Source organism: Peromyscus leucopus, chromosome 9, assembly GCF_004664715.2.
Source record: "Peromyscus leucopus breed LL Stock chromosome 9, UCI_PerLeu_2.1, whole genome shotgun sequence".
Lineage (NCBI taxonomy): Eukaryota > Metazoa > Chordata > Mammalia > Rodentia > Cricetidae > Peromyscus > Peromyscus leucopus.
Window position 1 is genome coordinate 107,698,367 of NC_051070.1, and position 25,070 is coordinate 107,723,436.

The window sequence follows — 25,070 nt, forward strand, 5'->3', positions numbered from 1 at the left end:
TGTGATGTGGCCATTATGCTTTTAATGGAGATATAAAACCAATGCAAAAGAATGTTTTATTTATCATTAGCATAGTGATTAACTTAAATTACATTTTAATAATGTAAAATACAGTGTGTTAGACCTCAAAAGAGAAACTACAAAGTTGCCTGCAACCTAAGATGTTGGGAAGGCTCCTTAAATTGTTTTTACCCACCAACTTTATAATACTCAGTGGCATCTGGGGGGACATAAGAAAATATGAGGCTCTTTTCAGCTGTTATTCAGAACTTTAGTAAAGCTGTATGATAATGTCACTATGGGACCATACAATTTTCTTGTAGTTCTTCCAATAGCATAGGCAGTTCAGAGGCTTAATAGTTCAAAGCGGAGAAAGCAGCTAAGTTATCTTGGAGAATTGTGAAACAGAAATCCTGTTGCTCTCCTACAGAGAAACTCTCTAAAATGTAGGCATAACTCAAGGATGTCAGTTCTATGAAGTTTCAATAAACACTCCAAGGCACAAGTGTTGGGCACAGCCTGCTGTTAATCAAGATGTCACTGCACCATACTTTTGGAGGTTCAGGATGCTGTGCTTGAAGTGACAGGACATTGACTTTATCCCTAGTTAAGAGCACCAGGTGTCAAGCTCAGCTTCCATTTACACAGGATGCACCAATAAATCCTTAGGGTGATGAGTGGTCAGGTACTACGTCCCTAACACATCTTGCCTTTCTGTTTTTGATGGCCTGGGGCTCTTTAAAGACAAGGTTTGTAGGACTTCAGGTGCTCTGACTGCCCTAAAAGTAGTCTTGAAGCAATAGAGTCCTTTTCAAAGAGCTCACTTGATACTTAATTTCTTTCAAATGAAAAATGTTAGGAATGACATGTAGGCTAAATATCTGATGATTAATATCAAAAATTGCAATATAAGACATTTAGTAGGGCAAAATATACTGTATTGGCAAGGTTAATTATTTGTGTGAAATATTCTATATATCAACTGAACAAAAAAATTTCAGACCACTAGAAGCCCATAGCAAGAGAAACAGCTAATAGACAATCAAAAGTCAGCAAAGTTTACTGGTTTTAGAATACACTAACACACTTGATATAGAAATATTTCACTTTTAAAACTAGTGTTTGCTGTGGAAGCTGCTAAAGGCCAGTGTACCAAGATGCTGTTTCTAGTATGGGAGTTAAGTTAGTGCTTCTCTAAGAAGGAACTGAATCACTTGGCATTCTTTCACACACTAGCTCATAATTTGATGATTTCTGTTTACTAATTCAAAACTAAGCAGGAAAGGAATTAAGTTGACTAGTCAGGCCTGGAATAAACAATGGTTTGGCAAGTCACAGTCACTCAGCTCAAGGATGTGCGGTAATCTGCAGGAAAGCTGCTCAATTCTAGTAGTCCATTGCTTCACATCTGTAAAGAGAAAAAAAAAAAAAAAAAAACCACAGGAATCTTAGTTCACTGCAGAGAGCAAAATTCTTTCCACTTTGAAATGGACTCAGGTCTTAAGAAACCACAATCCATGTGGGAATAAGAAAATTAAAGGCAGTTAACAGACTGAAAAAGTCACTTAAAGTTCAAGTGCATAACAATAGTTTTAATCTCTCTCTCTCTCTCTCTCTCTCTCTCTCTCTCTCTCTCTCTCTCTCGTGTGTGTGTGTGTGTGTGTGTGTGTGTGTGTGTGTGTGTGTGTGAGATGCACATGGAGGCTTGGCTATGGTGTGGGTAAGAGTCAAAGGACAATTCTATGGAGTTGGTTCTAGCTTTACATAGGTTCCAGGGATTGAACTCAGGTTGTCAGGCACTTATTTTGCTAGCCTACAATACCTTAAATATTCAAGGTACTTCTGTTTGTGTACAAATGAACAGGAATGTGGTCGGTGGGGAAAAGTGTAAGTTGGTAAGAAAGAGAAAACATTTTTGAGCAGCTATTATAACCATGCTGGTGCAGGTACCCACCTGTAGAGGAGTTCTATACAGCCATTTGTCTTTATCAACTTTAAGTTGCATACAGGCAAAGAGATCACAAACTGCCGGGAGGCCGTAACAATCTGGGCGAAAGTTCCGTTCCTCTTGTAGGGGTGAATTAAGAAACACTTCCTGCAAGAAGATAAAAAAGATGACTACTGGGAGGGCATGAGACTAAACTCCCAATCAAATGGAAAAGAACAATGTAAAGCATTGTCTTTTCCAAGAACAAAGGTAACAACTGTAACTACAAAGCAGGCTGGACTTTCTTCTTTACTGCAGCACAGAGGCTAAGGACCTGAGAAATCCACAAATACAGTGGATTATAAATCGTCCACCCTGTTTAGACTTGGGAAAATTACTACCTTGGCCAAATTTAGCATGACTTAAAGCAGATTCAAATGAGGCAAGTTTTAATGTCTGCTTACCTGGGCCTTCTTTCGAAGTAGCCACTTATCTTCTCCAGAGGAGAACTGGCTGAGGGTTCCCACTTTCTTTCCTGGTAAGACCCAGTCAGCAGTATTAAAGGGACACCAGGAAGTGGCCATAGGGACTTTAAGCATTTCTTTGCCAGCTCTCTCCTCAGTACTAGGCACTTCCTTAGGGCCCCCTCCTTTGCATGTGGGCCCAATAAGCCACTCTGACAGGGAACTGTTCCTTATGACTTGGAAGGAATCAGCAATTCTAGCGGGAGCCACTGCCTTGGGTGCCTTAGCTTGTTCAATTAGCTCATTTCTGGAAGGACAGAGCCACAGATTCAGGGACTCTTTGTGTTTCTCAGGCTCAGATTTGGGTTCCACAGGCATTCCATTCTTATCCTTTCCTTCTTTCTTCAGAAGCCATTTATACACGGCTTCCTTCTCACAGTTGTTATCACACACACATTCTGCAAAGCTTGTGCAGGGCTCGTTGGCTTTGCATACTTCCTCTACTTTACATGGGTCCTGATGGTTCTGGACAAGCCAAGCCTCGGTGATTACGCTGGGGACTGACAGTGGTTTTTTGGCCTCCAAGTGGTCATTCAGGCATTTCAGATTGCCCAGGTTCTCAATCTCCACACCTCTGGGCTGGTTACCCTGACAGTTGGTACAGGAGTCAGGCTTGACAAGCCAATCATTCACATTGTAGGGCTCTGTGAACACCTGGAATAAGAGTTTAAACTTCTCACTTGTTTCACAGCTACCATTCTCAGGCTTCTCCAGTTCACAGGGTTCTTGGGGAGTCACCAACCAATCAGACAGGTCCAGGTCATCTTGATCAAGGAGCTCTACATCTTCAACCTTTTCAATTTCAGTAGAGAAAGAGCTGGTGCTACCATGGCTGTTACACTTTGAGGAACTTGGTTTTCCAGGAATGTCTTGATGACTGTTGAGGAGCCAGTTTTCTAAGCCCTTTAGATTGCCCCAGGCATTGCTGAAGAAACTGCAGGCTCTGGCAGAAGTCTATACAAGAAGTAACCAAAATAAATGTTTAATTTCCCAGAAAAAATATTAAAAAAATACATTTATGTCTAACAAGCATAAAAACACCCAACTGCTTCAAAAGCAAAATTGATAGCCTGTGAAAATCAAAGACACAAACAGGTTTGGTGGTTGTGGAAGTCTGAATGAGAATGACCCCAGAAGCTCATATATTTGAATGTTTGGTTTTCCAGGTAATGGGATGTTTAGGAAGAAGTAGGAGGTGTGGGGTTGTTTGATGAGGTGAGGTGTATTCACTGAGTGTGGGCTTTAGGTTTCAAAAGCCCACGCGAGGCCCTGTGTCTGTCTCTGTCTGTCTGTCTCTCTACCTCCAACTTATAGATAAGATGTAAGCTCTCAGCTACTGCTCCAGCACTGTGCCTGCCTGCCTGCAGCCATGCTCCTTGCCATGATGGGTAATGGACTCACCCTCTGAAATTGTAAGCAAGCACTCAATTAAATGTTTTCTTTAAAAAGTTCCCTTCAGTCGGGCAGTGGTAGCGCACGCACGCCTTTAATCCTAGCACTCAGGAGGCAGAGGCAGGTGTCTCTGAGTTCAAGGCCAGCCTGGTCTACAAAGCAAGTTCTGGGACAGCCAGGACTACACACAGAGAAACCCTGTCTCAAAAAACAACAAAAAGTTGCCTTGGACCTGGTGTGTCTTCACAGCATATGGAAAAAGTAACTAAGACAGTGGCGAATACTCTACTCATACGAATATTAACCATTAACTTCCTAGAAAGCCATATTGGCACAATGTAGCAAGAGTCAAAAGGGTACATAGGCAGAACAGTAACTTAAGAATCCCATTTATAGGGATTTACTCCTAAGGAACTAATTACCTCCTAAAGTATAGGGGGCAGAATCTTAAGTTCTAGCCAGCTGATGAACTGTATGTGATCAAAAGCATTATATATTTATCAAAACATAATTTACAGAATGATTTTTATTTATATGTATGTACAGGAAATGTTATAAACAAAAATGTCTTAATGTCAGGCTGGAGAGGTGGCTCAGCAATTAGAGCACTAGCTGCCCTTCCAGAGGACCCAGGTTCAATTCCCAACACCCACATGGCAGCTCACAGCTGTCTGTGATTCCAGTTCCAGGGCACCCAATACCCTCACCCAGACATACATGCAAAACACCAATGCACATAAAATAAAAATAAATTAATTTATAAAAATGTCTTAATGTCACTTCACTAGGGATTATGGACATGTATTTTGAAAGATTTTTTTCCCCTAAACTTCCTACTTAAAATGAAGTGATTTCACTTTTGTAATTAAAGATTAAAAACATGCCCTTCTACATAGACATAAACTACTTACTGTTAACCCAATCTACCTCAGAAACAATAAAGGCAGCCACACACCTGACTATTCTCCAAGGTCTGTTTTGGGGTAAGCCAGTCCTGTGGGTTGGTACTGGGTACATAAGGAGCCTGATGACCAATGGCAGGTTTGCTTACAAGAAGCCATTCATTGAGAGAAACAGCTGTGCTGCTGGATGCTGACTTCTACAAGCCATAAAAAAAGAAAAGGAAAAACTTTGCTGTTGAACAAGGCAGTATCAAATGAAGGAGAAAATTTACCAGAAACAGAAGACCCAAGCACTCTAACATTGGGTTACTACTAACTATAAAGAAGTCATGCCTTCCCTGAACTTTTTTTTTTTTTTAACCTTATTGGGCTAGTGAGATGGATCAGGGGGTAGGAGCACCTGCCACCAAGCATGATTAATCCTCTGGATCCAGTGGTCCTCTGACCCCCCACACAGGCACCATGGCCAGTGCATCCTGCCCCATACATACACCATACACAGATATTTTTAAAATTTATTGTGTGTGAGAGGGCACCCATGCTATGGCATGTGTATGGAGGTCAAAGGACAACTTTGTAGAGTTGGGCCTCTCCTTCCAACTTTATGCAGGTTCTACAGATTGAACTCAGGTAAAATGCACGGTAAACCTTTATCCCCTAAGCCGTCGTCTTACCAGTCCCATTTTTCACAACTGTAAAACAAGATCAGGGACGGTGGTCACACCTACAGTCTCAGCACTCTGGGAGGCCAAGGCAGGAGGGCTCCAAGTTAAAGCCAGCTTGGGCTACATAACTATTCTAAGTCAGACTATGCTACAATATTTACAGCCCGTCTCAAAACAACACAGTCAATTGCTAGAGTTCTAATTCAGATGTCTTCAATCTTTTATTCATTTGTTTTACAAACACATCTGAATCAGAGACTTCTAAGGGAGAACCAATATCAGTAACAATGTTAATAATTTCCATTTAACCTGATTATTTTTCTCATTAAATCTATAAAACAATTAAATTTCTATTTGACATTTGGTGCTTCAAGAGAAGCAATCAAGTGGATGCTTTTTACAAATAAATAGTAGCAAATAAAAAAAATAGTTATCACGACACAAAAGAATTCATAAAGTAATGACTTAATTACCAAAAACAGAACTGCAGTTTACCTGCTCTGGCACCTGGATATAGCCTCTTTTCTCTAGGAAAGGCCCAATATTTGAGGAGCTAGCATGTGCCATCAGGTGCTCAGGAATTTGCTATCAAGAAGAAGAGAATCATGTTATTTATGCTTTTCTACCCCCCCCCAAAGTGATAGTATAATCCCTACATTTCAGAATCACTGAGCAAAGCATTTTATTTTCACTGTAAGTCCAATGATCAGTTTAAGCTATCTATGTCATAAGAAATCTTCCCTATACTTTGCAGTGGTGTGATTTAAACAAGACCCAAATGATACTACACCATTCAAACCGTAACACTTATTTTTTTAAATGTATCAGAATATTTCTAAAGAAAGAGGAAGAGCCCTAAGTATTCTCAGTGAATCAGTAACAATCTCTGAACTGCCAACCTATAGTTCTGACTTAATCATTTCTAAAGGTCACTGCCTCTAGCAAGCCACCATCCAGGAGGCTATCGACTTGACAAGTACCCTATGAAATAGCTGAAATTAACATTACTTACAATTGTCTTAAGGGATCCAAATGTGGTGATGGTCTGGCGCAGAGCAGATGTGTCTGCTTCAAAGAGTAGGACAGTCGAATCTTCAGGTTTAAGAGCCAAACTGCCCAGTCTATGAAAGTGATAAAATTTAGATATTTACCGAGGAATACCAATATTAGCAAGTATAACATTAAATACCAAAGTAAGCAGGATGGTTTTATACAAGAATAGAAAGTCAAGTTAAATCCAACACATGCAATGAGTTATAAATCTGACTTGCTTTTTATGCCCATGAGAGTAGACCGAAGTCAAAACTAGTAAAAGGTTCTTTACCTCTCCAGGCACAGAGAGACTTGATTGGCGAGATCTTTGTTCTGGGTGTACTCCAGTTGATGAATAAGACAACTGAATTGGCCCATTAGCTATAAGAAACATGAAACCATCTATTCACAATATTGAAAGTATCCAGATTAATAAATAACATTTTAGATTAAACTCCTGTCTTGACATATTAATTAATAATTCACGGCAGATAAAACGTTCTCTGGAATCTAGAAAGCATCCTCAACCAAGTGCAGCCATGTAGTCACCTTACCCAGTAAAGCTGCTGAGCCTGCTGCTGCAGTGTCTCCTCTTTAAGCTGGTAGATGAGATCTACCTGTTCATTGAGCCACACCTCACGACTCCGAAGGCACTCTAGATGGCGACTTATGCAACTGTGAATCTGAGCTTTTACCTAGGAAATGCATGGTAACATAAACTAGTGTTATAAGCCAAGGAATGACAATTCCCATAAATACTAATGCTCTTAAACTTTTCACCATATACTCAAAAATTTGCCTACAATTTCAGTAATCCCATGAAGTCTTAGGAATCCTGGTTAAAGAATCCAAGGCTAAACCTTGGATTTATATATACCTAACTTCTAAAATACCTTCATTCCTTCCCCCCCCCCCCCCCGTTAGATGATCAGGCTTCATTTTACATATCAGCAATCAAATGAAAAAGATATGCCAGGGATACTAATCCCGCTCAGCTTTCCAGACAACGCTAAGCTTTACATGCCTTTAATCCCAGCACTCAGGAGGCAGAGGCATGTGGATCTCGGTAAGTTCCAAGCCAGCCTGGTCTACAGAGCGAGTTCCAGTTCAGCCAAGGGTACACAGAGAAACCCTGTCTCGAACAACCCCCTCCACCAAAAGACTCTCTGGGTGGTCTGTCCTTTTTCCCACCTACATGGAATAAGCAGTCCAATTATAGTAAGCCAGTTTAGTACAGGCACAGGCCATCTTATCAAAAGCAAAGAGACCATTAGGGTGGATAGTTTAGCTAAATTATAAACTAATGTTCCTAAGAGTGTATGCAATGGTTCACATTTTGTCTATATACAAACATTTTGAGGGAAAAATTCAAAACAGCTATAAATCATTCATGAACATTCACATAAGTATATCGGTGTATCATAAAAGTTCCCCTTTGGAAAAAGTTGTTTCTAAGTCATATACTACTTGAAGCACTGACCAGCAGAATGCTATTGGAACTAACCAATTTCATTCTGACTATGCCACTTATATCATGCTACCAACAAGTTAAATTAAATGGAGACATAATGAAGTGTCATTTTTTATATATCAAAAAGGTACAGACAGCTCTGCCAGGTATTGTAGCACACACTACACATTTAATCCCAGCACTCAAGAGGCAAGCAGTTCTCTGTGAGTTCCAGGACAGTCAAAGCTATGTAGAGACCCAGTCTCAAAAAAAAAAAAAAAAAAAAAAGCAGCTAGGCAGATTCCTGCTCACTCTCTTGTTACTCTGAATAACTGGGTACAAGAGCCACACAAAGGAGCAATCAAAACACACGCTAAATGGCAAATCTCCAAGTAGATTCTCAGATTCTTCCAGCATCTGACTTATTTCCCTGTGGGACCAAAAGCTCCAACATGCCAGGCAGAGGATTAATTAGGGTTAAGAACATGCAGGATATGGGATCAAACTTTCTGGATGGCATGGAGAAGTTAAGTGCTCTACCCAGCCTTGTGCTACATCCAGGCAGACCAAGGAAGAGGAAAGCACACAGCATACCTCTCGTAAATTATCTTTAATTTGCTGTTCAGCCCGGAGTACTCCACCAATAGCAAGCTCCAGCTCCCTCCGTGCATCACTGCACCTCAAAAGTGTTTCTCTATTACTGTAGCAGCCACTCTGTTCCAGGGAAGTATTCATTCTGCTCACCGTTCCTTTAAAAGAAAGAAAGAAAGAAATCCAAATAGCACCATAATTACAACCTGATACCACCTTTTAATGTCTCAAATGGTTACTCCAACCAGCTCTCATTACTGACACCTTTGGTGATTTCCAAGATACATATTCAATACGTACATATTGCCTCCCTTCCTACCTAACCTGTTTCTGCTAAAAAATTATATGCCTTTAATCCCAACACTTGGGAGGCAGAGGCAGGCAGGTCTCTGAGTTTGAGGCCAGCCTGGTCTAGAGAGTTCCAGGAGAGCCAGGGCTACAAAGAGAAACCCTGTCTCAAGAAAGGGGGGGGGGCGCGCGGGCGGTGGTGGTGCATGCCTGTAATCCTAGCACTCGGGAGGCAGAGGCAGGTGGATCTCTGTGAGTTCAAGGCCAGCCTGGTCTACAGAGCTAGTCCAGGACAGGCTCCAAAGCTACCGAGAAATCCTATCTCGAAAAACAAAAAAAAAAAAAAAAAAAAAAAGAAAAAGAAAAAGAAAAAGAAAAGGAAAAAAAGGAGAAAGGGGGAGGGGAAAGAAAATTCTATGATTACTTGGGGGGACACTTTACATGTGAACATATATATTTGAGGAAATACACCAATGGTCCTGAATTCACAGGACACATGCTGGTGAAGTGTTCAAAGAACATTAAACCACTTTTGGTATTAAGGGGTTGTAATCCCAGCACTGGGTTGGGGAGGGACTCATGACAAGCAGGGCTACATTGCACTGGTTTTGAGACCCTGTCTCAAAAGACAACAAAACAAAAACAAAAACACCAATCATTAATAGGATTCTGGACTACAGATGTGGCTCAGTGTAGAAATAACTCTCCTACCATGTGTGATTCCCTGGGTTTTATCCCTGCAACTGCAGATTTCCCCATCATGATCTTGACCCCCCCCCCCCTTGCTCATACAATCCCTCTTCCCTCTCTTCGACTGGACTAGAAGAGAATTTTAAAAAAGAAATGGAGCCCTTGTTGAGCAGTTGAGTTGGTACTCTACTGGATATACAGAAATTTCAATTTAGATGTTATATGGATGTATTTGTCACAAGGCTACTCTGTCCCATGACTATTAGGCTAAAATTATTTCTGCTATGGAGACATTTAGAAAAGGGAAGAAGGACTCAAAACCATGGAGGGGAAAACAAAACAAAACTATCTCCAAACAGGAAGGCCATTTGGCCTAGATAAGCAACTCTCTGGGAGGGCATGATTACTACTCCAATACTTACAGAATCAGACTTCTTCAGCATAGCCCCAAGGAGGGGAATGGCTTCACAGACGCCTAACAGTCCTGAAGGCAATGACTCAAAGAGCCTGCTTTGGGCTCGGCAGCAACAGCCTGCCAGTGCAATCACAACGGCTGCCCGCCCGCCCGCCCGCCCATTAGAGGCAAGGGACATTTTGGACTGGCCTTGACAGCACCCCCAAGACTAGGTTTCACATCAGGCTGAAAGCTGATTAGGACCTATACTGAGTTCCCACCCTCGGAAATAAACTGGGGGGCTGGAGGGATGACTCCGCAGTTAAACGCACTGGCTGCTCTTCCAGAGGACTAGGGTTCAACTTCCAGCATCCACGTGGTGGGCTCACAACTGTTTATAACTACAGTTTCAGGGGTCCTCAGATACTATCCATGTAAGTGATACAGAGACATAAATGCAGACAAAACACCCATATGCATAAAATAATTTTTTAAAAAGAAAGAAGAGCTGGGCGGTGGTAGCGCACACCTTTAATCCCAGCACTCGGGAGGCAGAGGCAGGTGGATCTCTGAGTTTGAGATCAGCCTGGGCTACAGAGTGAGTTCCAGGAAAGGAGCAAAGCTACACAGAGAAACCCTGTCTCGAAAAACCAAAAAGAAAGAGAGAGAGAGAGAGAGAGAAAGAAAGAAAGAAAGAAAGAAAGAAAGAAAGAAAGAAAGAAAGAAAGAAAGAAAGAAAGAAAGAAAGAAAGAAAGAAAGAAAGAAAGAAAGAAATTTGTAAGAAGATGAAGCCCAGCAGGCTTTTCTTACCCACACTTCAGCAAAGGACTCAGCTCGAGGAACTTCTGAGTTCCTACCGAAAACTCAAAGTCCAGTAAATTTCCTAACTTCCCACTTGCTAATTCTGTTACCTCAGTCTGTTTACCCACAATGACCTATAGAAAGGGCTTCCTCAATGCATTTGTCAGAAGCCCCTGTGGAATTTTTTCTAACCCTGGAAACAGCAGCTGTATTAGTTTGTGTTTCCATCTAATATTATAATCAGGCTTCAAGTGTATTGAGCACAGTCTGTAGGTTCTTTGAAAAAACCCCACCAACACCATGTTGGAGTGTTGAGTGCCACCACATGACTGCATCTGTTAGCCATGCATGACCTATGTAGCTATTTTCCCAATAGTCTTCACCTATGCCATTATTTCTGAGGCCCTCACTTGTGTGGAATGCTGCAATGCTTGGCACTATGAAAATGTTAATTAAAATATAGCTTTACAGAGTGAAAACCCCACGACTCTAGAACAAGGCAGAAACACTCAAATACAACTAGAGCAGACTATACTACTTGATCCTTAACAGGACTCTTTAAAATCTAGTCACAAGCATGTTCAACTGCCCAGGAGTGGACACAGACAAAACACACAGTGGCTCATGACTGAGATCTCAGCACTCAGGAGGCTAAGGTAAGACTGCAGAGAGTTCAAGGCCAATCTGGGTTACATGGTGAATTCCAAGACATCCTGGGCTGCAATGTGAGACTGTCTCAACAAATCAAAAAATCCCTAGTTGATTTTTTTCTTGTCAGCAATGACAAATTATATAATTGATTTTTTTACCACACAGTTACTACAATTTTTGCATCTTAAGATGGGTACTGTCTTTCAAACACAGTCATCGTGTTAAAATTCACAATTCTATGATCTCAGCCTCCCAACACTTGGATTACAGCCATGTGCCACAGCTGCTGGCTGCCTACTCCTGGTTATAAGACAAAGGCCATTACAGCTGGGCAGTGATAGCACACGTTTTTAATCCAGCACTTGGGAGGCGAAGAGTGGATGGATCTCTGTGAGTTCGAGGCCAGCCTGATTGATCTACAGAGTGAGTTCTAGGATAGTCAGGGCTACACAGAGAAACTCTTGTCTTGAAAAACCAAAAAAAGAAAAAGAAAAAGGAAGGAAGAAAGCAGTACTGAAACTGATGACGGCTTTCCAGTGAGGAGGCCTTGACTGACTGAGACCCTTTAACCACTCAGAGCCACCCTTTTCACCTTTTCAACGGGACAGCCTAGTTAAGTGAAGACCATGCTATATGTGCAGACTTAGGTAGTACTTGTCTACTGGCTCCTTAGTCTTTCAGTATACACAAAGCAAGATCTCAACAGTCTAACACACACACACACACACACACACACACACACACACACACGAAGGTTATATATCAAGTTTACACATTTTAACTCTTTTCTTCTTATTTTTAACTTGAATGTGTGTACAGTGTATTCATAGGTACAGTGTGTGTGTGTGTGTGTGTGTGTGTGTGTGTGTGTAGGTCCTCTCCTCTACTTAACTGTTACCTAAGTGGGCCAAATTGGCCCTAATCCCAAAATTCAACTTAAAATACTGAAAATGTCCTTTTAGCTTCACCTTAATAATGCAAACTACTGCCCAAGCACTTTCAAACAAGAATTGGATTACATTAAATTCTTCCAGAGTTGTGTGTGTGTTTTTGTTCTGTTTTAACTTCCTTGTTTCTAGGATCCCTGCACTAAGTTTTAGAGTACTGGAAAATGTGAAGGAAACACACCCAATCCTCAACCACCACCATCCCAACCCCCCCCCCACACACACACAAAAGACCCTCAAGTTTGTGAGGGTTGTAGTATCTATATGTAACACGCATATTTAGTTATTAAGTTCAAATATCTTTGAACCAGTATTGAGCAACCAATCACAAACTAAAGATAACTTGATATCATATGCTTTGACCATAAGATTTCCAAAAAGCTCTAATTCTCATGATGCACATTAACCACAAACTGAACAATGGAAAGGTTTATTATTGTGGGCACTGTTTAGTGGTAGTGTTTAACATGCTTGAGGTCCTGAGTTCAACTCTCAACATCAATAATACAGTTAAATAAAACCTTTGCTATTTTAGTACAGTACCCACATTTCATGAAGCCAAAGGCCTACATAGTATAAAGACATATACATACACACGTGTGTCCGTGTGTATAGAACGAGGAGCCTGGTATCCTGTCTTTAAGATTTATTTTTATGTGTATGAGTGTTTTCTTTGCATAAAGTAAGTGCATTGCATGTGTGCCTGATACCTTAAGAGGCCAAAAGGCATCCGATCCCTGGAACTGGAGTTACACATGGTTGAGCCATGTAGGTGCTGGGAACCAACCTGGTCCTCTGCAAGCCAACCAAGTGCTCTTATTCTTACATGGGGAACCATTTCTCCAGCCCCTAAATGAGATCTGGATTCAGGGTTCTCAAGGTCTAGTCCTTTAGAGTATCACAACCCATGAATTATGTTTACCAAAATTAGAGTTTAAAATGAATGTTTTTAAGGGTTTACTATTAATTTCCATAGACTCTCAATAAGTCTTATTATCCTCAATAAAGTATAAGCAGTGTTTCAGAACCATCTGCCTTGGATGACAACTAAAAAATACATACAGCACTGTCATGACAGGCTCAGAATAATCAAAATCCTCCCAAGTACCAGTGCCAGCAGGAAGGACTGAAGAGAAGAGCCTTCAGTTCCAGCATCTGTACGTAATCATAACTACTCCAGGCTTTGTTGACTGAATCAAGGTTTAAAATAGTTTATCTTTTTTTTTATTATTATACACAGACTCACTAAGTAGACTAAGCCTGCCTTTGCTTCCAGAGTGCTGGGATTAAAGGCGGAGGCCACCATGCCTGGCTAGAATAGATTATCTCTTAACGCTAGCCTCCAGTTCTCATTCAGTGTCAGCTTGCTCACTGCCTCCAAGAAAGCCCTCCACTTTGAGTCGATAAGCCGAGAAGGTCCTAATGGACCCACAGTATGAAATACTGTTTACTGAGTTATCTCAGAAGAGAAAAACTAACTACATGAGACTGTCTGTAAAATTTGCAGTGAAAAGCTATCAATTTAGAAACAGTTTAAGTGCTATTTTGCAATTTTACCTTGACTTGCACTTTCTCCTCTGTAGTAATAAAAAGGTTTTGAACCACAACACATTATCTCAAAGATTATACAGATCTTAAACCGAATCCACTTCAAATTCTTTACCTTCGGCTGCGCTTTCACACGTAACTGCTAGACTCCAGCACATAAACTCTTAAGCGGTAACCGAAAAACGGCTGCAAAATTCTGCCACCTAATGGCAAAACTAAGTAAGGTTTTTTTGGTTCAAAAACTGAAAAAACTAACGATAAAATTAAGCTAGAGCAACAGTGACTCAAACAGCTTTCTAGGCTTCCCGTTGCCCTTTCTAGGAGCCGCTGTGAAACCGGTCTCCCAGGGCTCCCCGCACGCATGCGCGCTCTCCTGGACAAGGCTGCACACTCACCTCGCAGTCTGGCCTCGCGACGCAAACTACTCCGTGTACGCAAACTACTGCGTGAACGCGAGCCGCTGCCTTTTTACCTTCTCGGCTGGTCAGGTGCCTGGGTCAGGCTGCGCCCCGCCCTGCACACGTCACGCCTCCCCTCCCCCCACCTGCCTCTCCGCCCACTGCACCCGCTGCCTGGGGCCACAGGAGCTAGGCTCCTCCTGCAGCCTCTGCAAGCTGCTCCGCCCAGCCCAGGGCTCAGCTGCAAATCACTAACTAGAGGAAAAAGCTGGGTTGGCAGGTGGATTGCGATAACGGTCCACGTGCTGGCTGGGCTTCGCCCTAGAGCTATTTTGATTTGGTTAGTTTGGGGGTAGTTTTGTTGTTGTTTTTTTAGAGTTTAGAAAAGCTCTTGTTGGCCAGGCAGTGGTAGCACAGGCCTTTAATTCCAGCACTGGAAAGGCAGAGGCAGGCTCTGTGAGTTCAAGGCCAGCCTGGTCTACAGCTACAGTGAGTTCCAGGACAGTCAGGGCTACAGAAACCTGGTCTCGAAAAAACAAAAAGCAGAAGCTCTTGCTGTGTAACTAAGACTGGCCTGAGGTTCCAGAGTGCTGGGACTGGCAGGATTCAAATGGGGAAAAAATGAGGCCGGATATAGAAAGGGGAAAATACCCGCCCCTCTGGGATCTACTTTACATTTCCTGCTGTCTGAGAGTAAAACTTTAACATAACTGATAAAACCAAGATTGCCTGCAGCGATAGAGCTTGTTTTCCTAATGACGTTTCAGAAAAAGGATATCAAAAACAACCAATTGCATAGGGTTTGGTGCTCAAATGTGTAATCTCAACATTTATGAGGAGGAACTAGGATCCAGAGTTAAAGGGAAGTCTCAGCCACAGCAGAATTCAAGGTCTGCCCAGGACACCCATGACAGTTTCAAAGAATACAAATTAACAAAAAACCCTATGCTTACTTGAGGCCAGAATGTCCCGACCTTGAGTTGAACTGTATAAACTCCTCTCATCCCTTGCCCCATAGTTTCCTTTACAAACACTAATTCTTTAAAGCAGCTTACATCCTTTTTTACTTAATGTTTGAACTTTACTCAGCTTTTAAATTTTGCTTAATCTTTAAACCTTGTTGTAAATTACAACTTTTGAGCAACAGACATAAAAAGCAATGGTAGACACTTAATTGCAAAAACTCTGATCACACCCATGTCTTAGATGTCTACTGTTTGACAGATGGAGTACATCTCTTATCTCTACTTAAAAAACTCATTAACTTTACTTTACTCAGACTAGTTCACACATTCTTTCCTGAGGTGTGGTCAGGATCAAGGCAAGGGCAGGGTGAGCTGACTCAGGACACTGGAGGCAGTGAAGAGACTAGGATATGATTACAGGTATGGGCCACATATTTTCTCTTTTCTACTGATATAAAGTGACTTTCATGAACATCAAGAGTAAACAAAACCATGAGAGAAGACTCCAACATCCCTAGACACCAAATCCCAGACACCAAGGCAGCAGTTTACCTCCTTCATCCTAAAGCATGGTTTCTGAGACCCCAATTCAGACTTTCATTAGAAAGAAAGAAAACAACTAATTCCAAATATCCTCTTTGGATAACACATTTGGTGAAGATACAAAGACTAGATGAATGGAAAATGTATGGTTCTCTTCATGTCAATGGCTGATTCTTAGTTTATTAGAGTAAAACTGATGTTAAGAAGGTAATCCCAGCACTCAGGGGCTACAGCAGGAGAATCATCCTTGCCATCCAGGGCTACATTATGAGTTCAAAGCCAGCTTATCTATACTAAGACCCTGTCCAAAATACTACGGGGTAAGAAGCACAGCTGATCAGTGTGTGGACTGTTGTGATTCTTAACATTTCCATTTTAGTGAACTAAAAATCCCCTTTCCACCCATTCACTCTATCCTGTCCAGCTTGGTTCTCCAGTTCTTTCTGCCAGCAATGGTAGTCTCTTCTATCTGTCTACTGTGCAAGTCACAAGCACTAGAGAGCCTTTCTTAAACAAATACATCGTTCTCAAGTATTACCAGTCAAGAGAACCGTCATGTCGCCTTCTTGTGCCTACTGACATCTACATAGGTTTCCAGTGTGGACCCTTTAACACAGAGGCGATCCTTTAACAGTTCCTCGTGCTGTGCTGACCCCCAACCATAAAATTATTCTCGTTGCTACTTCATAACTGTAATTTTGCTGTTATGTATCATAATGCAAATATCTGTGTTTTCCGGTGGTCTGAGGTGACCCCTGTGAAAGGATCATCAACACCCCCCCTAAAGGGGTCATGACCCACAGGTTGAGAACTGCTGCTTTAATACCTGATGCCCTGGGGGAGGGGGGAATGGCACACAATTTTAATCCCAGCACTCAGGAGGTAGAGCCAGGTGGATCTCTGTGAGTTCGAGGCCTACAGAGTGAGTTCCAGGAAAGGCTCCAAAGCTACACAGAGAAACTCTGTCTTGGGGAGGAGAGGAATACCTGATGCCCTTATTAGACCTTCTTTCTTCACCTGAGGGTTCCGTCAGCTTTGAACACTCCAGCACTGCACACACATCTGGTATCATCTGCACCTTGGCATTAAGAACATGCTGTATGTTTGACAGAGTTGGCCTAGTGAGAAAGGTACCCACAGCATTGTACCAATGCTTGTCTTTAACTTGCCAGTAGTTTAATACATATTTTACTAACGGATGGATAATGTTAATGATCAAGTTCAGAGCAGCCACAATAAAATATATTTGTTATAAACATAATGAACTTGATGTTGTCCCATTAAGGAGTGTAGTATTAATTTAGGAAAGTAATTTAGAAGAGGATAATGTTTCTAACAGAACTGTTCTCTTTTTTCCCAGGACTGGGGGTCCAATGCCCAGTCTTATGAATGCTAAGCAACACTTTTTTTTTTTTTTTTTTTTTTCTTTTTGGTTTTTCAAGACAGGGTTTCTCTGTGTAGCTTTGCGCCTTTCCTGGAACTCACTCTGTAGCCCAGGCTGGCCTCGAACTCACAGAGATCCGCCTGCCTCTGCCTCCTGAGTGCTGGGATTAAAGGTGTGCGCCATCACCGCCTGGCAGTAAGCAACACTTTTAAGCCACACCTTAGCCCTTGGTTTCTGACAGCCTCATGCAGTTCAAACTAGCCTTGAACATGGTATTCTACCTCTTGCCTGGGTTCCCAGAACTCTGGCAACAACACCCAGATTAACTTAATTCCTTGTTTTCACACAGAACAGAACTGGTGAGGGTGTCACCACAGAAACCATAATCCCAGGGGAAGTGCTGAGAAAGATTGTTTTAAAAAGGCCAGATCCAAAAATCTTAGTTTCAAAGACCCAAAACAATGGATCTGTGAGGTAAAATGTGCACTATATGTACAGCCAACTCAACATTTCCCCGCTCAGGCTCTGCAGTACCACAGACATTCCAAGTGAATCCACAAAAGCTAGGGAGGCTTTCAATCCTAGGACTGTATCCTATCTTCAACTTGAACTTCTTGCCCCAAGATAGTCAAGGATAGGAAAACAGGTACTTATCGGTACCACATAAGAATACCATTTTAGGCCACATGGATCTCTGAATTCCAGGTCAGCCTGGTCTACAAAGCGAATTCCAGGATAGCCAGAGAGAAACCCATTCTTGAAAAGAAAAAAAGAAAGAAAGAAACATTTTAGCTCTTATTTTATATGATAACTATCGTGTGGATTTTCCCTACAGAAGCAAAGAAGAGAAGAATTTCTTTCCTCTCTAAAGCCTGAGAGACTAGTAATAAAGCTAAGATAAAACTCAAAATGTATTTAAAGAATTATTTTGGAAGGTGTAATTGTCCACGTATGAAAGGACTGTTACTTACTGACAAAGAAACCCTATTACCCTATTTTGTCAACTACCCACCAACTCTGTGCCAAACTGCTAGTTCCGTAGGGCAATCAAGGTAATGCCAAATGAAGGAACTATAAGCTCAAAAGCCCTAAGCAGAATCCTAGTCCCCCAGAAAAACATCTTGATTCTGCTGTACAGTCAGGCCAAGCAAAGCCAGGAGTAAGAATGAGCACACGATGAGTCATCCATGCTGGACAGAAGATAAGTCAACAGAGTACCTACACAACAATTATTTAGCTCACTTGCCTGTGAGTTCATCGAATTCACGAGTATGGATGACAAGTCAGGACCTGTGGAATATAGACTGTAAGCTTACAAACGATGCCCAAAGTGTTAGATGTAACAATCACAGAAGACCAGCTGAGGAGAGGAAAACAAAGGCTCCTCTGACAGACAAGCATAGAAAGTACTACTGGTGATACTCCCCAGAATAAAAGTGCTCAACTTGGCAGCTGTCATAGACTTGACAGAGTTAAATACCATACCTACATCACAAGCTCCCAGGTCCAAAAGTCTGAGTCTGACTGCTCCTTAGCCATTTGGCTAAGATCCACCTTAAGTCTAAACCCCTCAGCCACACCAGGTATTTTGAAGGGGCCATTAAAGGTTTAATTTGAGGTCTTGAACTGACAGGAAGTAGTGTTGTCCCTGAGGATACAATGGTGAGTCTGCCATCTAGTGGATACTTTGTGCCACTGGTTGTTCACTGACAACACTAACTTCCTGACTGAGAGGCAGTTAAAAGAGAGTGACTGTCTCTAAAAGCATACCAGTATGTGAACACTGTACGGGCAAAGCACTATTTAAATGCTAGCCGGGAGACTCTCAAATGGAGAAGGGACATATGCCAGAATACCCAGAGTTTAAAAAACCCATATATAGATCCCTGAGGTTCCCAGCAGTCTACACTGATTTAAAAAACTAGAGAGGGAGTAAGTCCTTTGTACTTGTAAAATTAGGTACAACCTCCCCTTCCTGTAGCTCCACTTTTCCACTTTTGAAAATATTCCCTAAAGGAATAACTTGAGAGACTTAGACATAAGTCATGATAAAACCTTCATCATGGGGTGGCAGTGGTGCACGCCTTTAATCCTAACACTCAGGAGGCAGAGGCAGGCGGATCTCTGTGAGTTCGAGGCCAGCCTGGAATACAGAGTGAGTTCCAGAAAGGGGCAAAGCTACACAGAAAAACCTTGTCTCCAAAAACCAAAAACCGAAAACAGTTTATATTTAAGGGCTGGAGAGATGACTCAGCGGTTAAGGTCCTGAGTTCAAATCCCAGCAACCACATGATGCCTTACAACCACCCATAACGAGATCTAGTGCCCTCTTCTGGTCTGCAAGAACACATGGAGGCAAAATACTATATACATAATAAATATTTAATTAAAAAATGTTTAAAAAAAAACCCTTCATCACAAAACTTTAAATGTCTAGGTTATTTTCCTAGAGACTCAAAGACAAAGACCTATTGGAAGAGGTAAAACCGAGAAGTAAATGTAAGGACTGTTAATAGTGCCAGAGGCTACCTATCTCACTCACCTGAACAATTCTGCAAGCTAGCAAACCTACCTCCCAAACAGCTTATCACCTGGGTGTGGTGGCATGCACCTATGTAATCCCAGCAGAGCCCGGAGGATTCCTGCAGCCTGTCTCAAACCAGCCACACAAACAGGGCCGGAGAGATGAAAAAGTACTTGCTGCTCTTCCAAGGGGCCAGAGCTCAGGTCTCAGGACCCACATCAGGTGGCTTACAATGGCTTGGACCTCCAGATGTAAGGAGATCTGACACCCTCTTCTTAAACAAACAAAAAAAATCCAAAGAGCAAATCAAGTAACTTGCTGAGCAGTACAAATGAAATAAACCTCCTCCTGCTGTCACACCAGGGTGAATTTCTTTCCAAGATTCTGGTGTACTTTCAAGTTCAGAAATGCCACAGTGGGATCCCAACAGAGAACCAACTGACTTACGTGTCCCATACACACTCAGGGAAATAACTCAAGAGCCCTACAACAACACTGCAAATTCTCAGGCGGGTGGTGGAAAGTCAAGTCCTCACAGAAGGAAGCCGTGATGGTGGGCAGTACCCTGCAGACAGCACTAGCAAGAAAGCTGTGTGCGCTGAGGGTCGGGTAACTCCAGCCCTCTGCCTTGTCATTCTCCATCCATCCTCCCATGTTCCAGCCTTAGCACTTAAGACGGTATTGTTTTCTCCACAAGGACTGAGTTACATCAGGGCCAGGAACACGTCCATTTCTTACACTGCTGTATCCTCGAAACCCTGAGCACACAGCATTGTATAAATGAGTGCCAGGGCAACGCGTCAATGACCCCGTGAGCTCTCTTCTCATCAGAAGGGAGAAATAAAGCTAGTATGGAGGACTCTTGGGAGAATTAACTAGGATGTTAAAAATACTGTGTTCACGACATAGCCTCCAACATTCCAGTTGCCAAACCATTCGGAATAGGAGCAAACATGCTCTGGATCGGTAATGGAAAACGGGCTCACCTAGGGCGGGAGACCCAGACAAGAGCCCTGGAAACAGGGCTGTGACCACTGAAAACCAGGGAGGGACAGTCGGGAGAGTGCAGGAAAGGGATGGAGAGAAGCTTCTCCAAGGCGTCAGGCTGCCAATCGAGGCCCAGGGACTGAGCGTGTGGACCGGAGGGAGGAGGAGGACAGGCCCAGCGCTCGGGAAGAAGGGAGAGGTGGCAGCTCCGGGTCGCGGGGGAGGGAGAGGAGTCCAGGCCTGGCGTGACACGGGGAAGGGAGAGGCGACTGGGCCCGGCTCGCGGACAGGCAGGATGGTGGCCCGGGACCCGCGTGTGTCGGGAGAAAGGGGGGCAGGACAGGCCACGGGCCGGGGCGAGGAGGGCCGAAGGGCAGCCGAAGGAAGCGCGCCCGCCCCGCCGGCCACACTCGTCCTTACCAGCTGGCAGCGCTTCTTCCGGTGAGCCGAGGGGACCTTGGACCGACCCAGACACCTCGCCACCAGAAGATCGGCTCCAGAGCCCGGAGCTCTCGCGATAGCACGGCCTCCCTACCACGCCTCTGGTTAGTGTTCTGACAGTTTCGCGAGATTTCCGTCCGCGCCTGCGCAAAGCCTCTTTAGGATCAGCGGAGAGTGGTAATTTTCCCTGTCCCTAGTCTGGGTCCTTTTCATGCCGATCTGTAAGTACATTCAGTATTTGGAAGATGTGCAATGCTGGATGGAGAAATATGCCAAGTGAGCCTCTTGCACAAAATGCTCGCACAAGGTAGATTTTATTTCGCTGTAACATTCGTATGTAAGAATACATGTCAGAAGACACAGAAGACCGTATATCGCATGACTCCTTTATCATGGAAATCAAGGCAAATTCTTTAAAAAAACATTTTGAGTTGACACATAGTAATTGTACAGATCTATTAGGTACAGTGTTAACTTTCACTGTATGTAAACAACATGTGTGGGTCAGATGTGAGTAACTGCTATATTTCTCTGTCAGGGACCAAACATGAACCATGGAAAAGTACTAGCTAGGCCAGAGAACAAGCCACAGGCCCTAAACCAGATGCCCCCAAAGATAAAGAACAGGTCAGGTAGGTCAGGTAGCATAGCAACAGAACAATGGGCCCTGACCAGTGACCTTACCACCTAATACAACACCCTGCAGCCTCAGGACCTGCACCCCTTCCCTCCTCCCTGCCCCCCCTCCCATGCTATATAAGCCTTGCTGAGGAGAATAAAATTTGCAGCTTGATCAGAACCCTGTCTTGCTGTCTTCCTTCATGTCTCCCCGAGACCCCGCTGCCTGGGGCATTTCTCATTTTTTTTTTAATTGATAATATAGAAAAGCTCATCAACTAACTATCTTTGAAATAGTTAATCCGGGTGTGGTAGCACCTGACTACAATCCCAGCACTTGGGAGGAGGAAGCAGAAGGATGGGAGTTCAAGGCCAGCCTCCACTACTGGGGGTTTGAGAGATGTGGGAGACTGAGGTATCAGAAGATTATTATCAGTAGAGTTGTTCTACTGTGCTGTAGAATACTAGCTACTATTTCTCCTACCCAACTCTACCCTTGCTAATAGGGCAGTCAAATTCTTAAGGACAGAAAAAAAAAAAAAAGGATGCCTAGAGGCTGGAGACAGTCAGTGGAGAATTAGAGTATAATAAGTTTCCTTATGGTAGGTAGCTGGAGAGATGTTTCAGAGTTCAGAGGTTAAAAGCACTTACTGCTCTTGCAGAGGGCCCAGTTTTGGTTCCCAGCACCTGTATGGTGGCTCACAACCATCCATAACTCCTGTTTCAGGGTTCCAATGCCTTCTGACCTCAAAGGGCACCGGGCATGCACATGCTACACATGTACATGTGCAGACAAAACAGTCATACAGGTAAAATCCTTTTCCTCTGGGGCCTGTGGTGGTTTGAATAAGAGTATCCCGCATAGGCTCATACATTTGAGTGCTTAGGACCAGAGAGTGGCACTCACTACCTAGGAGGATTAGGAGGTGTGTGTCCTTGTTGGGATAGGTGGGCTTGGTTGGAGGAAGTGTGTCACTGGGGGAGGGCTTTGAGCTTCAGAAGCCCAGCCAGACCCAGTGGCTCACTCTTTTTTCCTGCTGCCCGTGGATCTGGATGTAGAATCCTCAGCTACTCCTCCACTGAGTGAACATTTAGAAATGGTGAGCGATGCATGTTAGCTTAGGGGGGAAATGCTACAATTTTTTGCAAAGGGTTGAGAAAAAAAAAATGTCAGAATCAATGTCACACTTTCAAGTCAGTCTATTTTAGGTGGGCTGTGTGCCACACATAACTGATCCTAGAGCTGGTCTCCACCACCCACAGAAGTCTGGCATCTGACTCCCTGTTAGGCAGCAGGAGGTCTGGAGGCCACCTTCTCAGGCTGACTAGCCTGTTCTAACCTTCTCCCAACACAGCGGGATATGGGGACATGGCAGAGGGGACATGCCTGAGTAAGTGGAAGGAAGGGTGAGTACCAAGGGCAGAGAAGAAGACCAGTTTCGTTGTGAACACACATGGTTTGTTTCATTAGGAACTGGAAACAGAACACATCAGAAGATCCTGACATAGGAGCAGTGCTGGAAATGGACACGGGCCCCAGAGGAAAGCACACATGCATGAAACCCATTGGAGCACAGGGAAAATACTGTAATAGCAACTGATTTTGTTAGGTTGATTTTTTTTTAACATGCTTGGTTTTCTTTTTGCCTGCTTTAAGTGCTTGTTTGCTTTATAACATGCATCAAGTTAATACAAATATAATTGGCAAATTTATTTATTTATTTGTGTTTTTCAAGACAGTGTCTCTGTGTCTCCCTCTAGAGACCAGGCTGGCGTGAGATCTGCCTGCCTCTGCCTCTCAGTGCTGGGATTATAGGCCACCACCAGCCAGCCTATAATTGGTAAGTTTAAATCATACAAATATTCAAATGTTGCTGAACTTTGGGGCCCACTAGAAGCACATTTATGATACTACTAAGTATTCACCAGCACAGGACTTTCCTGGGTTCTCCTTTTCCACCACACTATAGGTGCAGTTCTCTGGATGGTATATTGTCTGACCCTTCTCTTGGTCATAGTTCACTGGTATAGAGGGTCTGTCAATGAGACAAGACAAAATCTGTTAGAAGGGAAAAGACACTTATTCACCCAGCCCTGCTGCTCAGACATGTTCTGTGAAAGAAGCAGACCACACACACTCCAATTGCCTGGGGCTCCCCTCACCGACTTAAGGGTTTCCTTGGGCTGGAAGGCCCAAAGTGTAGTCTCCAGGCATCTGTACCTGCCTGTGTGCCATTGAGTCACAGAGACCATTCCTAACATGGGTCCTACTTTCTACTGAAGGACACTGGGATGTTCTGACAGGCTCAGGAGCAGGTCTGGGTGACTCTGGAACAGCGAAGCTTTTTACTAGCCTTGCCCTTCCCATCCTCCCTGTTCAGGGAGTGGTCCACAATAATCATGCTGAACCATGGAAAGGGAAGGATGGTCCCAGCGCTGTGTGGCGTCTGGTTAGAAGAGGAGCTCATCCCACCAATGGAGCAAGAGACCCAGGGAGAAGCAAACCTTCCTGGGAAAATCTGAGGCACACCCACTTTTAGGAATCATTGTCCTCAATGCCCATCTAAAGGCTTGAGATTTAAATTGCCCTGCCAGAGCCAGACAAGGTGGCACACAGCACTTGGAGGTAGAGGCAGGAAGATTAGAAGTTCACAACCAGCCTCAGCTACACAGTGAGTTTGAGGCCAGTGTAGGTTAGGGAGCCCTTGTCTCAGAAAACAAAGCTAAAGCCTGGAGAAATGTGTTCAGTGGTTAAAAGCACCTGCTGCTCTTCAGAGGATGAGAGTTCAGTTCTCAGCACCCATGGCTGGTGACCCACAAATGCCTATAACTCCAGTACCAGGGGAGTCAACATCTTTTGACCTTCATGGGTGATTGCATATATATACAGCCACATACACACACACACACACACACACACACACACACACACACACACACACACACACACAAATAAACAAATAAATAAATAATTTTTTTTTCTTTTGTGGTTTTCTTTGTTTATTTGTTTGAGACAGGATTTCTCTGTGTAACTGCCTTGGCAGTCACGGAACTGGCTTTGTAGACCCAGCTGGCCTTGAACTCAGAAATCTACCTATCTCTGCCTCCTGAGTGCAGGGATTAAGTCATGTGTCACCACCACCCAGCTAAAATAAATCGTTTTTAAAAACCAAGAACAAAACAAGCTGCCTGCCTGGAGTATATAAAAGAGGCCATTTCCGGTGCCTTCTGTAACAATGTGTCAGTATTAAGAAGACCTGGAATTTTATCCTAAAGGAAAAAGACGTTTCAGTCCTCTTCCCCTCGTTAATTAAAACCATTCATCGATCTCAATTTTCTGGTCCACAGGACATCTGAATTTGCAGCCCTCAGGGGACCATGCAGGGAGAAGATGGCAGGATGTCTTC

At 43.3% G+C, this 25,070-nt stretch overlaps 1 protein-coding gene across 3 annotated transcripts; it reads right to left on the bottom strand.

Annotated features, from left to right (window-relative positions):
- Ncoa4 (nuclear receptor coactivator 4) lies at window positions 1-21,128 on the bottom strand. 3 transcript variants are annotated; one of them, XM_028878390.2, is made up of 10 exons: window positions 21,025-21,128; window positions 8,487-8,641; window positions 6,997-7,137; window positions 6,735-6,823; window positions 6,423-6,531; window positions 5,906-5,995; window positions 4,799-4,942; window positions 2,392-3,405; window positions 1,955-2,095; window positions 1-1,408 (listed from the first exon to the last, which is right to left on the bottom strand). In XM_028878390.2, exons 2-10 carry the CDS (start codon window positions 8,625-8,627, stop codon window positions 1,403-1,405), a joined length of 1,875 nt encoding a protein of 624 aa, XP_028734223.1. In that variant the 5' UTR covers window positions 8,628-8,641; window positions 21,025-21,128; the 3' UTR covers window positions 1-1,402. The 3 variants fall into 3 exon arrangements, with proteins under 3 accessions (XP_028734223.1, XP_028734224.1, XP_037064625.1); XM_028878391.2 differs by lacking the exon at window positions 21,025-21,128 and adding an exon at window positions 14,199-14,304; XM_037208730.1 differs by lacking the exons at window positions 4,799-4,942; window positions 21,025-21,128.
- Between the last annotated feature and the right edge of the window lie 3,942 nt (window positions 21,129-25,070).